The 16,546-nt window shown below is 39.3% G+C and overlaps 3 protein-coding genes across 5 annotated transcripts in view; 2 read left to right on the forward strand and 1 right to left on the reverse strand.

Annotated features, from left to right (window-relative positions):
• The window catches only part of ciapin1 (cytokine induced apoptosis inhibitor 1), a 5,361-nt gene extending 1,094 nt beyond the window's left edge, over window positions 1-4,267 (reverse strand). Inside the window, exons 1-8 of one of the 2 annotated variants that reach the window (XM_040133055.1) lie at window positions 4,201-4,218; window positions 3,933-3,972; window positions 3,324-3,486; window positions 2,942-3,085; window positions 2,609-2,688; window positions 2,082-2,250; window positions 1,049-1,131; window positions 2-123 (exon numbers count right to left, since the gene is read on the reverse strand). In XM_040133055.1, the coding sequence (XP_039988989.1) occupies window positions 2-123; window positions 1,049-1,131; window positions 2,082-2,250; window positions 2,609-2,688; window positions 2,942-3,085; window positions 3,324-3,480 (755 nt within the window). In that variant the 5' untranslated portion in view covers window positions 3,481-3,486; window positions 3,933-3,972; window positions 4,201-4,218. Of the gene's footprint in view, window position 1; window positions 124-1,048; window positions 1,132-2,081; window positions 2,251-2,608; window positions 2,689-2,941; window positions 3,086-3,323; window positions 3,487-3,932; window positions 3,973-4,200 lie in introns of both variants that reach the window. The other variant, XM_040133054.1, reaches the window with a different exon arrangement.
• A 296-nt stretch (window positions 4,268-4,563) lies between these two features.
• Window positions 4,564-12,548, forward strand: coq9 (coenzyme Q9 homolog (S. cerevisiae)). The gene is made up of 9 exons (XM_040133053.1): window positions 4,564-4,659; window positions 6,914-7,148; window positions 7,395-7,530; window positions 8,969-9,111; window positions 9,347-9,431; window positions 9,524-9,628; window positions 11,269-11,424; window positions 11,797-11,850; window positions 12,174-12,548. The coding sequence occupies exons 1-9, from the start codon at window positions 4,602-4,604 to the stop codon at window positions 12,207-12,209; spliced, it is 1,008 nt and encodes a 335-aa protein (XP_039988987.1). The 5' UTR covers window positions 4,564-4,601; the 3' UTR covers window positions 12,210-12,548.
• Window positions 12,549-12,910: 362 nt separating this feature from the next.
• Window positions 12,911-16,532, forward strand: polr2c (RNA polymerase II subunit C). Of its 2 annotated transcripts, none has more exons than XM_040132082.1 (9): window positions 12,911-13,260; window positions 13,731-13,780; window positions 14,162-14,230; window positions 14,356-14,408; window positions 15,154-15,282; window positions 15,363-15,414; window positions 15,570-15,738; window positions 15,885-15,959; window positions 16,096-16,532. In XM_040132082.1, the coding sequence occupies exons 2-9, from the start codon at window positions 13,759-13,761 to the stop codon at window positions 16,238-16,240; spliced, it is 714 nt and encodes a 237-aa protein (XP_039988016.1). In that variant the 5' UTR covers window positions 12,911-13,260; window positions 13,731-13,758; the 3' UTR covers window positions 16,241-16,532. The 2 variants fall into 2 exon arrangements, with proteins under 2 accessions (XP_039988016.1, XP_039988015.1); XM_040132081.1 differs by lacking the exon at window positions 12,911-13,260 and adding an exon at window positions 13,283-13,459.
• The last annotated feature ends 14 nt before the right edge of the window (window positions 16,533-16,546 follow it).

A 16,546-nucleotide genomic window follows, 5' to 3' on the forward strand; every position in this document is an offset into this window, starting at 1 on the left:
CCAGTTCTTGCAGGCTTTCTTCTTATTCCCAGCTCCTTCTCCACAACTTGGGGCTTTAAGAGAAGCCGGATCTGGCTTTTTCAAGTCATCTTCATCAAGCAAAGCATCAGAGTCTACCAGATCCTAGACAATGAGAACAGAAGGGAAAATATAACTGCGGGACCCCTAGCATGACATATACCACCTCTGAATATGAAAAGGCTACCATTTACGAGGTGGTACACTACAGTTTAGAGAAAATGTGTATCTCCCTGCACAATTACAGGTAAAATGTGAATCATGATTTTTTTTTTTTTTTTTTATAAATCAGAATTGAGATCACAATTCTCAAGCAACATATTCTCTCTTCCTTATAACTACATTTCATATTTTCTTTAGGAAGATGATCATTACTGAAATTTGAGACTCATATCAACTTTGCACAGCCAAGGTACCCGGTTCTCACACTGTACATTACAAATGTAAACTAAAACACTATATACTGTGCTGTATGATCTAACATGACAGTGCAGACCAAGGAAACCTCAATTGTATTCCTTTTTTTATTTGACAGCCAACTATCTAATAAATCAACCTTTTGAGGCTTCAAACAGGAGCAGAGGCATGTTTATTTATTCCTTCCCCAGACTACACATACTGTGGTGCAACCATCAATATGCTGACAGTAAAACTTGAGTGACAAACTGTTTATTAGCTGCACACAGCAGCAGCATATCGTAATCTATCTGTCATTTTGCTTTTTATTTCACCATGACACACACATTAGATTTGTTTTCAAATCTTCCCCATCTAACTGTTTACAGACCATCGCATGGGGAAACATAGTTCTGTCATTTGTCCTAATGGCTTAGGGAGAAAAGGGAGCACTTGGTTTGATGCGGCGGATCTCGCTGTTAATGGTAACATGGGAGAATTGTTGTCATGTAAAAATGAGACTGAAGATGGGTGTGAATTGAGATCGCGATTCAAAAATGATCAATCGTGCAGCCCATCTGCCCAGCTGGCCAAACTGTATTTAGTGATTTGAGAGATACAAATTGATTCTCACCACATCGTCATCATCCATGTCATTTGCTGAGAGCGTCCACATTTTGACAGTGTTGGGATCCAGGGCAGGTTTCTCTGCTACAACTACAGACATTAGCAAATACATCAACTTTGACAACAATTGAAATGGTACAGTTTCACGAGAAACTGTGAGGGACAGCTCATTGGTCAAAGTCCATGATCTGTTACGCAATTAAATACAATTTGGCAATTCACTGATTATGCGTATTCTCAGAAACAAAACCTGACACACTGACACATACTGATGCTAATAATGGACCCTGACTGAAAACAAAAAGTAAGTAAAGAAAGTGAAGGAACCTTATAATTGCTTGGTCACAAATCTCTACATTTTGCTCTGCAGTAGATAACCACTCAAATCAAGAAACCTAAAATGTTTTTTAGTACTTTAAAAAAAAAACCTTTAATACAGTCTCATACATGTGTACCAAGTGTTGTGCTGATCGAACTACTAACTACTGAGATCCATTTTGTGATGGATAATTCAGTGATTAATTACATGCAAAACATTAGATATAATCTGTAAAGATCAGAGTAATAATTCTATGTGTGTACAAAACTTTATGTCCACAAGGAAAATAACCATTTGACGTTCAACTACATGTCCACAAGAAGCTGCACAAAGTTTAACTTGGGCTAACATTTTTATGTATGTTGGACCACAACATACATACGTACAATCTCAACTCGATACTATCTCTACAAACTAAAACCAATGGGAAAGACATCATGTATCCACATTTGTAGAGAACCAATGTCATTTAATGCAAACTGCATCCAGCAGTGTGTGGGATATGACTGGTTATCATGCAATTCGTTACCTTTGGTGAGTCAGAGTACTTTTAGCCATTGAGAGACAATTTTTTCAAAATCTGACCTGTGGTTTCAGAGGCATCACCTGTGACGGACAAATGAAAAAATCTCCCAAAAGATGAACAGGGATCTCCTTGAATTTAACAATTTTGGACAAAAATACATTTAGAAAAATTAGTCAACCGCACTTATAAACCAACCTGGCATGGGTGTCTTTTTCCCAAACGACAGTTTAATCTGGCTGGATGATCCCACCTCATAGTTGGGTTTGGAGGCAGATATGCGGATTCTAGACAGGGTGTTTCCTTGGTAACCAGTGGTAGTCCTGAGGGAGCTCAATGCCTGTGGGCTCAGTTCTGCTTTACTGACCTAGATGGAGAGGAGGCAAGAAGGTCAACAGGTCAAAAAGGAGACATTCTGCAACAGGATTTTACTGGTGCAGATTTTTACAAAATAGTAACATAAGATTTATATCAGATTTATATTTATTTTATGAGGTCAACCCGAAGATTATGTTTCTGGGATGCGTTCCTGTACTGCACATTGTGGTTTGATAAGAGCAACACTTCCCTCTTGTACACACATTAATGTGCAATGGTGTAGTTGCAGGAAACATTTTCACAAAATCACTACAAAGTTAGACACGTAAGAAAGATTTAGTGTTCAAGCCCTTTGTGTATGTGCATATTTTATCCTGCAACTCTTTGCTGGATCCACTCTCACTGACCTCTTTCACCGACATGAAGCCCGACAACTTCAGAGCTGACATCACCTTATCAGCAGTCCTCACAATTTGCATCTCAGCTCCTGGAACAGAGAAAGGAACAACTCCAACACATAGTAAAACACACAAGAAAGCCTCTATACAATTTCCAATTAACTTTGCCATATTATGGTGACTTTATCTTGGAGGGGTCCAAAATCTCGCCTGACTCAGAGAATTCAACTTCCAATAAAATAATGCACATTATTTGACATTTCCTTCTGGAGACTTCAATCACATCTCTGCCATCTAAATGTATAAAATAATTTATAACATAACAACACTTTTGTTTCTCACCATTAACTGGTTCATCCAGAACTAGCTTCCCTCCAGGTTTCAGCACTCTGGCCATCTCGACTAGAGTCTCTGAACTGTGGAAGGAGGAGCTGTCAGCCAGAAGGCAAGAGAGCACCCAGTCAAAGGTGGATGCTGAATGGGAGGCTGAGGGGAGAAAATTTTACTCCTGACTTTTGAGTCATGCCTTCCTGTGTATAATAAGTGTACATACCTACACCAGAATTGTGTTTGCGATAAGAGGATGAGTTACAGCATCTACATTTGTGGTGATAAAACACTCAGTTGCAGCCATACTTTGAGTCAGGCTAGTGAACCAAGTGTTTATTTTTTTTAATAAAAGTCTTGTATAGCGTAATTTAAAGTCAAGCTTAAAGAGACTCACAAAGCAATAGTCTCTCCATGTTCTCCACTGACACTTTGCCATCTGCTCCAACGGTGGCACCCAGTTCCTCTGCATACTGTTTCAGGGCTGCTGGTGCTGAGGACTGAGCCCAAACAAACAGCACCTTGTCTCCTGCTTTGATGCCAAGGTCTGCCATGATTTCCTGGAGAAAGTAAAGGTTCTCGGAATTTGTTATAATGTTTGCTAATAATGTGACTGTAGTCTCCATCATGATATTCAAAGAATGTTAAATGAACATAAAACTATCCAATATTCATTTAATAACAAGTAACATTCTTAATATAGTGGTGGTAGCATAATTGCATAATTGTTTGTTTCATCCTGGCTTCGATTAAAAACCTAGATATGACCTTAACGATATTATATGATTACCATAGATACGGCCCATCTAGCAGCTAGTCCATGATAACAAAGAATATTGTTAGTGTAATATAAAATGTTATTCTAAACTAAAACCTGAAAACTGTAGTGGTCTAGAAGGTTCTCTCTAAACAGGTTATTACCTAAATTAATTTCCCCGAAATGCGAAGTCAAAAAAAGTAGTTATCAATTTAACCTATAAATAATGATATAGTTAAAAGAGTTCACCTGACTAACTAGTAGTTAGCGGAATAACTTGCTGTCGATACTGCTGAAAAGCAAAGTTAGCTCTCCGTTACATCAAGCAAACAGCGTGACGCAGAAGACGCCGGTCCTTATCCCATTCGTAAGTCCGTCGTTAACACTGCGAGAGTCCGGGACACGACTACCCGCGAATAAAATTTATTCATGTTTTTGTATGATTGTTCATACATACTTTTGGTCACTAAAATAGTTAACTAATTAAAATTTTAATCGAATGTACTCAATGACCTACCTGCTAGCTTGGTGGCAGTTACAGTGTCAAGTTATCTTATGTAAAAAAAAAAAAAAAAAAAAAAAAAAAAAAAATTTCCGCTTTCAATTTTCAAAATAAAACGTTTTGGTCATTCGAGTATCCGGTGGACGTGTCGTAGGCTATATGTTTTAGGAATAGTATGAAGTAATTTGGACAGAAAAAATCGCATACCCACATTTGTTACTGCTGTTGTTTTTTCATTAACTTCAATAGAAAATATGTCTAATGCAATTTGAATTGAAGAGTGCATACTTGGTTTTCTGCCTAATTCTAACTAGCTTTATTACTTTGTATTTCTCAACTGAGTCGCGCTAAAGTGACGCAGCTGTGTCCAAAAAAAAAAAAAAAAAAAAAAAAAAAACCTCTCAGTGCGGCTGGATATGGCGGCGCTGCTGAGAGGTCTGCGGGCTGGAAGGGCACTTCGGGGGCTGAGCGGCGGTAAGACCGGGCCGCTGTATTATTGTAGTTTCATGTAATAATGAACAGCCTGGGAAATTATTCCTGTACCGTCCGTTCTTTCTGGTTGTAGTTACCTGAAGTTGAAAAGAGCCAGTGTTGACGTTAGCTCTCCGTGCCAAAGTCACTTGTCATAGAAGGTGATTATGAAGGACAGAACTGGGAAACATTAAAAACAAATTATTAAGCGGATAATTGTTGGTTGACATGGTGCTACGATTTTGCTGACCTTACTATTTAGGCATGCGTTGGTGGGTAAACAAGTTCCTGCAACTGGGGGGCGTTCGCTCTCCGGTTATGCAAACTGTCAAAGCATGTTTCTCCTAAATTTGCGATATACATTTCGCTCAGTTGGCAGTTTATGACATCCGCCTGGCTAAAAGTAATGAAGTATAATTCAACAGCCCTGCAATAAATCCTCCTTTGGGACAATTATACTGTTCAGTTTTTATTGAAACTTTTATAGAGAGGTGTTGATTCAACTGTAGGATAATTTCGTCGGCTGTAGCTTGTGGTGCTGTTGAGTTTTATTGCATCATACGGAGATGTGTTTCTCTCATTCAGCCTACCCTCTTTGATAAAAATGGGCTGGACAAATTAATACGAAGACCTGTCCGTAGCGAAATTCAAGATAACCGCATACCGCAGCCTCCAAAATGACAATAAACTTGAATCAGCACCTATCTAAAACAGTTTCATCACAATCTAAACATCATAACCTTTGTAAAGGTAAGATTCACTGCTGGACTGTTGAATTAGACCTCATTAGATTTAACTAGGTGGAAGTAATAAACTGACAACTGAGTGTATATCTTAGATTTCCCTGTGTGAATGTACAACAAGTGCTGATGTTGACACAGAATCGAAAGAAGCTACTCATTCATCTAGGGAACAGATGGTGCAATCTGCTATACAGCGTTCCCATCTAAATTCCAATGTTTAAGGATTATAAGTACCACAGTTCTGCCAACCTTTATATTCATCCACTGAAATAAACGGTGAAGTCATATTCTAGTAAATACAGTCGTGTAACCTTTGCACATTTATTCCTATTATGCACAGTCTCTTCCTGGAAATTGTTGAATTTAAAAGCACTTTGGTATTTACTTACTAATTTGGTTTGCGGTGGAACAAAACCAAACAGCTGACAGAAAAACTAAATCTGATCTCATGTCACACGTGAAGCATAAAATGTACAATGAGCAATATTATTGGCACCTTTACAAATTGCAAGAAATAACTTGTTTTCGGACAGTTGATTCCCTTGTAGTATGTACTTAAACTCACATGGTGTGATTTGTGATGTCTGTAAAATTCACAGGCTTTCAAGTGATACAAAAAATAACTTTCGCACAATAGAATCTGCACACTCTATATAATTACCCACACAAGGTTTATATATACAAGGCAAATGTTTTGTCTTGTTTGTCTGAATAAGGTCTATGACCAAAAGCTGGTGTACATAATTCAATATATTTTGCAGGGTGTAGTCAGTGGGCGTGCACTCATAGTCCAGGTATCTGCTGGATATAATTTTGCTGTTTTATGTCACGAAAGGTTTGTAGCAAAGAATCAAAAATGTCAAGGCTAAAAGTCCTTTTCGGGACCTTAATGTTGCTGTACACACTGTGCACAACGTTATTCAGATATGTGAGGCACATGGCTGCAAGAGAAAAGCTGATGAAAGATTACAGTGAAGGATTGTATAAGTGCAGGAGAAAGAGCCTGATGCAACTGCCAAACAGATTCACACAAGCTTTTTTTTTTTTGGGTTGGTGCAACTCAATGAAGGGGGGTCACAAATTAGTCTAAATCCACAGAACTGAAGAAGCTTTTTGAATGAGGGGTGAAACTTCTTCAACTATCTACAACCACGTCCAGTTGCCAGTTGTTCAACAACTCTTCTTGGATAGTCTAAATCCAATCACACCTATGGAGAGATCTGCAAACAGCAGTAGGGAAAGGGCTTCCTTCAAAACTGAGAACTGGAGCAATTGCTCAAAAGAGAGTGGGGCAACTACCCGTAGAGGTGTATGTGATATCTGAAAGTTCTGTTATATTGGTAGTTCAATGAAGAATTGTGGAGACCAATATGTTTTCATCTTTTCAATGTTTTTGTTTTAAAGTAAATCATCCAAGAGTTATTTATGAGTTACTTGAGAAAAAAATCCCAATTTCATATCAAGATTTCATTGTGGAGTTTCTTAGAAGCTAAACAAAATATTCCCCGCTGCAGTGGTGGCTGCACCAACAGCAACAAACCCCCAGTGGAGCAGCCTGAGACGAGGCTTCCATTGTGCAGCACTGAGGCTTCAGGATGAATCCAAAGTTGACAAACCCCCCTCCTCCTCATCCACAACCTACCATCAGCACTACCAGGCTCACTCTACTGAACAGGACACAACAGCAGCTTCCCAGGGAGACCCAGCATCTGAGCCAGCAGTAGAGGAGGCTTCAAGGCCAAACACCAGGTCAGTCGATAAAAAATGTCTCCAGCCAGCAGAATATCTATTATGTAGAATTTTTGTGCTAATAAATAATTTTGTTGTGTGCAGTTTAGTAACATCACCTTATAAGCATTACAGTTTCCAGATATTGAAGTTCAAACAGCAGCTTCCTGATGCAAAAGAGCTACTCCTGACCTCAATTCGTGAAATGTTCTCTCTCTCTGTCCCATGTTTATGCTGAAACATCACTGTTTGTGTGTCTTTGTAAAGTTACAAGGACCAGAGCGGAGAGCAGAGTGAAGAATATGAAACAGAGGAGCAGCTTCAAGCTCGAATCCTGGCTGCTGCCCTGGAATTCGTCCCGCAGCACAGCTGGACCATAGAAGCCATTGCGGCTGGTGCTGAGGTGAGCTGCTGTTAAAATGAAGCTGCAGCTTTTCGAACAAACACAGTCAACAGTTAGAGCACTTAAACATATCATGCTTTATTCACATCACATCACACGTAGCCTAAATATACTGTTAGGGAACATTTGCCAGATATTCTTTTATAGAAATGCTTCAACGTACTTTCGGGGAGGGGACAGAGGGTTTCCATTGGTTTTCATGTACCTCACATGACTTAGGGGCCCCACATACTATGCAATTTTGGGCCGTCTTAGACAAAAGTTTAGAATTTAGAGAGAAATGTGGTGAAATCTTTGGATGTCAATTGAAAAATTGTTGTCTTAGATTGTACTTGTATGGCTCTGGCAACCAAAGACAGTCTGACAGTGTCAAAAATGTAGGGAGCAAAATCGCATTATGTGACTGCTGCTACGAAACGCATTTTCAAACCAACCAATCAGAGTACGGCACAAAATGACACAAAATAGACCATGGATGTATTAACGTAAACTGAATTCCATGTCCCAAGATGGCACACCGTTCAATCCTATAAAAGTTGGTCACTGGATAGACATGTCAAAACCTTGCGTCAGGTTTGTGCACCAGAGACATTCCCCAGCCAAACAAGCTGAGATCCTGCACATTAGAGACTTCCTCTGGCAGGGCCGACAGACTTCCTGTTGGCTCCCTGGCTTGAAATAATTTAATGATACAGCTCTTTGAGACTTTCCAAATTTTTTACACTGAAAAAAAATGCAGTCACTGTTTTTACAGATCCTGCTTACCTAGTGTTTTTGTTTGGGGAAAAAGGCTTTTTGGGCCAGTGTGTCATGTGATCCTGCTGTACAGAGCATAGCCACTACACCAGAATTGCCTCACAGCCCAGATCCGTTCCTGGGATCTAGGTTGTTCTTACTACTATCTTGCATGCTGCTACTTAAAACACATTAATCCCAAGATCATTTAGCAAAATCGGCATTCTGTGGTATCCTCTTTAGCTGTTGTTTGTTTCGCTGCATTTAAAAATAGAGAGCAGGTCAGAGGGCTGACTTGAGTTGATGACACGTGTCTGCTTGCATCTATTTTATTCATCCTATGTACGCTGTGGCACTACGATTCATCAATCTTTCATCACACAATATGATATGACTGAAAAATGATATTGTACAGTCTGACACAAACTACTACCAAGCTATTATATCCATCTCTAAACAGCGTGGCATGGAAGGAATTTACAAGATTTATTTCGCAGTCTCTATAGGTGACTGTCGTCAACATCATCATATATGTATCATGGATTGTGTCTATGTAGATGTAAAAACGCACAGAAACGTGTGTGTGTGTGTGTGTGTGTGTGTGTGTGTGTGTGTGTGTGTGTGTGTGTACACGCGTGTACGTCCGTGTGTGTGTGTTGTTGTTGTTGTTGTTGTTGTTGTTGTTGTTGTGTGTTGGCACCAGACACTGGGCCTGTCCTCTGCTTCCACTGGTATGTTCCACAATGGAGCTGGTGACTTGGTCCTACATTTCATCGCCCAGTGCAACTCACAGCTGACAGAGATCCTGGCTGAACAACACAAGCAGGTCCAGCTGGGCCAGGCTGAGTACGGACACACACACACACACACACACACACACACACACACGATGATTTTTATTTACTTTTATAACATTCAGTTTTCTTGAAATTCAGCGAAAGCATTCTCTTCTTTTTTGATGTCACGCACCTACCTGAAGTCGGTCATTTACAGTCTGCTGTTTTTTCTAGGCTCTAAAAACCTCGGCCTCCAAATAGAAGATTGCACAATTCAGCTTTTGGCTTTGGCACTTGTGTTTCAGACCAAAGAAGACTGCTGACTTTCTAAGAGATGCTGTAGAAACCAGACTGAGGATGTACATCCCTTACATTGAAACATGGCCACAGGTATAGTGTGCATGATGATGAGTCACAACAGAGATTACCAGGACTGAAGCAGAAACTACATTTGATCCTCAACCTTGTCTCTGTGTCCTCAGGCAATGAGCATCCTGCTCCTTCCTCACAACATCCCGGACAGCCTGAAGCACCTGTCCACCCTAGTGGACGACATCTGGTACTATGCTGGAGACCGATCCACAGATGTGAGTGGATCCATTCACCCTCGATCCCCTTCTTCTTCTCTTCATACCTTCCTGTCCCCCTTTCATCACCACCCCCACAATATCCGGCCTGCCACCTTCCAGGTTACTTGCCCTCTCCCCACCAACCCTTGTCTCTGTCCCTATTTACACCATAGAAATTAATTATCTTGTATTTGTATGTGTTTGTCTTTTCATAGCTTCAGTCAAAAGTTTAATCATTGTTTCAAATCACGCCCAGCTTATATTAGGCTGCAAGTAACCAGAGCAAAAACTAGTGATGAATTCAAACTATTAAGAAACCATATACTCTCACCACATTGACCAGAAGAAGTTTAAAAGACAGACTGATGATTTTCAGTTGGTTTATACTTGGTTTAAGTATGATAATGCACTCTGAAATGTTTTAACAAAAGGAAATTATGGATTTTCAAATTGTTCTTGGTCCCATTCATAATCTATTCTTGCTTCCTTTACAGCCTGATAGTAACATCAGAAGTGGTTGTCAATGTGACTGCTGCCTAATGTGCCAAAACGGACCAAATAATTGCAATGTTTTAATTGCTTGTATTTGGAAAAATAATAACCCTGTTATCTTCCATATTTCAATGAGAAAAAAGTGATATAAAGAAAAGTCAAAGATATATACAGTAACACAACACACTTCTTTGTTTGATTTCTGTCTCTTTTTAACGCATACCTTAAGACACACTTCCTAAAAACATAGATTTCAGAAATAGTGCAGACTCACAAGTCATACAAAAGAAAACTAATGGTGATTGGAGAACATTTCTAACTGGAAGGTAATACATTTGGTAGTATGAATTACATTAGGATGGATGATAACTGTTCCTGTCATCAGAGCTGTAGTGATCAAATCATAAAGCAGAACTCCAATGTGGTAGCAAAGTGCCCATGTGAATCATTTTTATTTTGTTTTTGGACGGCTGTTTTATGGCTTTCAAGCCATAGCTCGTGTGCAGAAATACATAGAGCAAAATTTTAAAAAATTAACTGAAACCGCTGTCTTGCAAGAGCTCTGTATGTTAGTGAGACACTATTTTTTGTATATACTGTTGTGACCACATGGCACCTGATCAACTGTGAAGAAGGAAATCTGTCTAGAATCGTAGTTTAGTCAGACTGAAGATATTTTTAATCTTGATATGTAGTAGATCAAAAGAAGCTAAAAAGCGAATGTAGCTGCAGCAAATGATGGTGAAGAGTGATCAAGGCAGCCTGATTTACCTTTATTAGAAAATACTGTCCACCGAGTGCCTGCTGGAACACTCTGTCTTGTCTGTTTAGCTGCAAGGTCCTGTTAATCCTGCCCTGTGCTTTTAAATGATGTTCCTCCCTGAACTAACTGTATTCTTTCTCACAGATGTAGGGATATGTCATACAGAGTGTGCAGTTTAAGTTGTTTCTGTCTATAATTCTTCTCCTCTTTTCCCTTGCTGCTGTTGCACTTTATTGAACTTTATCTAGTGTATTCTTCTGTATATGCTACTTATTGTATGCATTTCAGTATCAAGTACAAGTAGTTTCCTTGTAATTCAAAAATCTGCAGTAGAAATAAATTTGCGTTGCTTCTTTCAGAAGCTTACGATATGAACTGTCTGTACAACCTCTTTTTTATATAGATGAACTGGTACACCAAACGGGCAGCTCTGACAGGTATCTATAACACCACAGAGCTGGTGATGGTCCAGGATTCTTCTCCAGACTTCCAGGACACCTGGAACTTCCTTGACAACCGCGTTCAGGACGTAGTCAACATGGCCACCACTGCCAAACAGGTAGAGTGCACCGTCTATAGCATTAAAGAGTTGAACAAGAGGGCGAATAGATGAAGTGTGGTCATTAAGGAGTTGTTTTAGACTCTCTTTGATACTTAGGAACACCCACTTCTCTGTGATTCCCAGCTTTACCCATCAGTGGAATAATTACAAAACTGACTTCAGATTCTCCTCCTACTGAACAAACCCAGTTGTCCTGAGTGTGGGTCCAAATGCAAAGGGAAATGTCAAACTAAATGATGAAGATGCTTTGATACAGATAACACAAGTCAGGTACAGGGAATTCAGGGTGAAAGAAGTGAACCATAGAATCAGATGTTAAATTGTCTTCACTCAAATGTTGCAAGTTGTGTGTTCCACTTTGTTCTGTAGGTGCAGTCGACTGGTGAAGCAGTTATGCAGGGGCTAATGGGAGCTGCTGTAACAGTAAGTATTTGCATCGGGGATCTCATACATCATTTATATGCATTCTTCTTTCAAAAACTTCTTCACCTACATTAACAATCATACACTCAATTTTTAAACCTATACCTGCAGTCGGGTAATTTGTGCTCTTAATTTGAAACCTTTCCTCGTGATAATCAAACATGCATATAGATTTATACCGATTTATACACTCAGTGTCTTTTAACAGGGTAACACTGCAGAGGCTCTGCATTTTACAAAATTTGGGTTGTTTAAAATATATGTAAAGACATTTTTAAATGCCTTGATAAAAATGTGGCTCAAGCATGTCTTGTTTTTTACAGCTGAAGAACCTGACAGGAATGAACCAGAGGCGATGATCTTAAAACATCTCCGAGTCAGACTGATCGTGACAGAACGTCTAGTTTGTGTCATGAGCTGAAGATCAATTTATTTTCTTTTTGCTCTTATTTCTGATTACCTGTATGAAATGACTCTGAAAGTATTGGATTATGGACAAAGCTATAATTTGTCACAGGCCATAGGTCTCCATTTCTGTTCATCTGCAGGACCAGCGGCTCTGTCCAGCTTTGTTTCACTGCCCAAGATTTCACTATCCTGCTCAGATCATTTCTTTCTCTTTGTATAAAAGGACACACAGAGTTGTCATTTTGTTGTTGGATCAATTAAGACTCCAATAAAGTAGTTATTATTGTATATGTAAAGTTTCTGTTTGTCTTTTAATTATCTGATTAAAATGAAATCAGTCGTCCATTATAAAGGTTGAATTCAGGCAAACACAAGTCCAAGAGTAAAGTTTTGCAGTTAAAAGTCACTATTATTTAAACCTTTAACTGTGATTGACTAAACGTAGATAAAAATATTCTCCATAAGAAGAGTTTGAAATATACTACATTAAATTCTACATACACAAGTTTTCCCATCGGGATAAAAAAAAAACTTTATCTTTTCAAAAATAAAAGTGGGCGCTTTTATTTTGAAAAAGAAATTCCAGGCACCTTTGGCCCGGATGTTAAATAAAGGACCGCTTCCGTGCCTCATTGAGACCAATCAATAATCCAATTTAGGTCACACGAAACTAAATTAATCATTGCAGCTCATTGGAAGGCATCCATATGGAAACAGTGGAGCATGTGTTTTTTTTAAATTTTCCCCAAATATTTAAATGAGAGACACGTATTAAGGACTCATTGGAAACAAAAAGGGAGTAAACGCATAGACTTTAAAATAATCTTCACAAAAACATCTTCACTTACCTTATAGCTAAAAGATATTAGTTTGATAACCAGTATATAAGGATTCCATGACACAGCAGTGGGTGGTGATGATGCTCCGGTTGGTTGCAATTCGGCCATAAAACAAAGAAGAAGAAGAGGGCGGGATTTACGTCACCCGGCCAATCAGCAGACGGTAAATATTTCCGTGGAGGCCTTCAAGCTGAAGCAGCAGCAGCAGCAGCAGCAGTAGTAGTAGTGGAGTGTGTGAACGAGTTTACAACATTTTAGACTTCCTTAAGTCCAACAATGCCGTATGCTAACCAGCCGACGGTGAAAATCACAGAACTGACAGACGAAAATGTCAAATTTGTCATTGAAAACACTGATTTGGCGTGAGTATTCAGTTACTTGTCCATTCAAATAATGTGTGTGGCAGAGAGCAGCCATTATTCTCTTCAGCACCAAAACAAACGGATGTTATGAGACCTTACACGTGAAATAACTGCATTATGATACAGTGGCGCACAAAAATGTAGTAGTAGTAGTAGTAGTAGTAGTAGTAGTAGTAGTAGTAGTATGTAGTTATCACAGTTAGTGACATTACTGGACATTTAAGTGCAAGTTATGTTCACATCTAAAAGCATCTGTATTTCTCCTTTTCAGGGTTGCAAATTCTCTTCGCCGTGTCTTTATGTCAGAAGTTCCCACCATAGGTAAAGTAACATACTACAGTATGTGTTTGGCTTTGGACATAAAAAAAATTGTCATTACATTTAAACTACATCATAATTGAAAAAATGTAATTTATGATGTTTTTTTTGCAACTTCTGAAATATTTGCTCCCTTACCTTCGACACACAGCTCCACTCGCTCACTGGAGCTGCTCCAGTCTGCATATGTTTGTTCTCTGTGCCCGTCTGTGGCACAGTAGCCTTCAGTGTTGATATGCTATTACTTGCGACGTGTAACCAGTCAGATAGTACTGTGGTAGGACATTGTTTGAGAAAGAAGTGATAGGCAGCTGCGTCAGAGACAAAGTGGCGCATTTTTAAATTAATTTATGAATAATTGAACTTGCATTACATTATTTACAGCGATTGATTGGATCCAGATCGATGCCAATTCATCAGTACTGCATGATGAGTTCATTGCTCACAGAGTGGGTATGTATCACAGTATTTGTGATGAGCCATCATTGTGACTTGATGATAGTAATTTCTTAAAAATGACCGCAGAGGTCTGATACATGTGAAGGTGACTGTTACATTGATGTTTCCTGTTTTGTCAGGTCTCATACCTCTCACAAGTGATGACATTGTGGACAAAATGCAGTATTCTAGGGTAAGTATACTGGTAAAAGTCATTAATGAGGTAGCCCAGTAACCCTTAAATGCAACACCATTAATAATGGACCACTGCTGGTACTAAAACACAAGTTACATTTTAAATCGCAGACTACAATTTATTGGGATTTTGCCAGTTGGTCTTCTAGTCTGAGTCCCAGTGATCCTCGGTTCCTTCATTAAATACATTCTTACAGTGTTTTTTTTTTTTTTTAAATATACAGTAGGATTGTTTTTATCTCTTACAGTATGTATGCTTATAATTTCTCTTTTGCTTATTTCCTGTTTTGCATCCTCCTTTTTATGTTGAATCATACATTTTTCATTATAAAGAGCCTAAAAAGTGCCCTTACATTTAGTAGTATCATTTATCACCTTTTATGTAGGACTGCAATTGTTTCATGGCTAATTCCTAATACCATTCGTCTTGATAAACAGTTTTGTCTAAATACCACAAAGGAACTATTACATTGGATTATACCCATGATAGACATCAGCTTGATTGTTTCTCTTGAGATTTGCTACACCTAAACAGATATTCAATGCTGGCAGAGGGTCCTCTGGGTTTTGCTATTAGTATTTTTTAAATCATATCTCCAATCCCTAGTTTTATATAAATGTAGTGTATAATAATGGTATGTTATACCAGAGTTCCCGCAGAGTTTGTTCTTGGTTCTAACTGTGTTTAGTGAAGCTCAGACCTCATTTGCCCCTGTATTTATCTGTATCTGATCCTCCGGCAGGACTGCACCTGTGATGATTTCTGTCCAGAGTGTTCTGTTGAGTTGACCCTGGATGTTCGATGTACTGAAGATCAGACGCGTCATGTTACCTCACGTGACCTTTTGTCCAACAACCCCAAAGTCATCCCGGTGAGTCCTTTCTCCATTTAGTGAAGTCACTACATGGAAGCAGAAGAAAAATCTGATAATGTTTTAATGTGGCTTTCCAGGTTACTTCTAGGAGTCGAGACAATGATCCCAATGACTACGTTGAACAAGATGGTAAGCTTTAAGTTGTATTGAGAGATTAACACTGGCTGTCAAGGTCTTTGATTTTGCCTTATTATTGGTCTTTCCATCATTTTAACCCAACATTTTAAGCATTTATCTTGTCTTGCTCTCTCTGCTTCCTGCTTTGTCATTCACTGTCACAACAGACATTTTGCTAGTGAAGCTTCGTAAAGGTCAGGAACTGCGACTCAGGGCATACGCCAAGAAAGGCTTTGGAAAGGAGCACGCCAAGTGGAACCCGACAGCGGGGGTGTCCTTCGAGTATGATCCAGACAATGCCCTGAGGCACACAGTCTACCCACGACCTGAGGAGTGGTGCGTTATCTATTCTAGTATTGCTCACACACTCTTGAGTGTTAAATGCATAACAAAGAATGATAACCACGGAATAGATTCTCACAACCCAAAACAAAGTGCTTGTGCATATACCCTGACTAAAGTGACATAACTCTGCTTTCTAGGCCAAAGAGTGAATACTCAGAGATTGAGGAGGATGAGGTTCAAGCTCCGTACGACCCCAATGGAAAACCAGAAAGGTATGGATAGAATTTTCTTTGCACTTAAAAACTTTCAGTACAGTACATGTCGTGAGACAAATTTGGTAGCAGTGCATCAAAATGCAAATGTCACAACCACAACACGACTCATCCACGGCTCATTTGCCCCTTGCAGGTTCTTTTACAATGTGGAGTCATGTGGCTCTCTGCGACCAGAGACCATCGTCATGTCAGCACTGGCCGTCCTCAAGAAGAAGCTGAGTGACCTGCAGACCCAGCTGAGCCATGAGATCCAGAGCGACGTGCTTACCATCAACTGAGGTTATCTCACTAACAGACCAGGACTTGCCCTCTCACAGCTTTGTAATGATCAGACGGCTGATTTTAAGATCACTGTTACGGTCACATGGCGCACGTCCCAACATTGTTTATGGAATTTATGGATTATTCCAGCACCAGCAGTGATTGTAAAATAAATTGGCTGTGCTAAGCTGTGCAGGGAGTTTGTCTCAGAATGATACAAATTTTGTGTTGTTGATATCAGTGTAACACTATCCATTGGATTATTATTTTGTTAAATGTTACCTTTTAAATAAATCTGTTTTTGAGGAACGTGGTGTTCTTCC

This window comes from Xiphias gladius, chromosome 8, assembly GCF_016859285.1.
Source record: "Xiphias gladius isolate SHS-SW01 ecotype Sanya breed wild chromosome 8, ASM1685928v1, whole genome shotgun sequence".
Classification (NCBI taxonomy): domain Eukaryota; kingdom Metazoa; phylum Chordata; class Actinopteri; order Istiophoriformes; family Xiphiidae; genus Xiphias; species Xiphias gladius.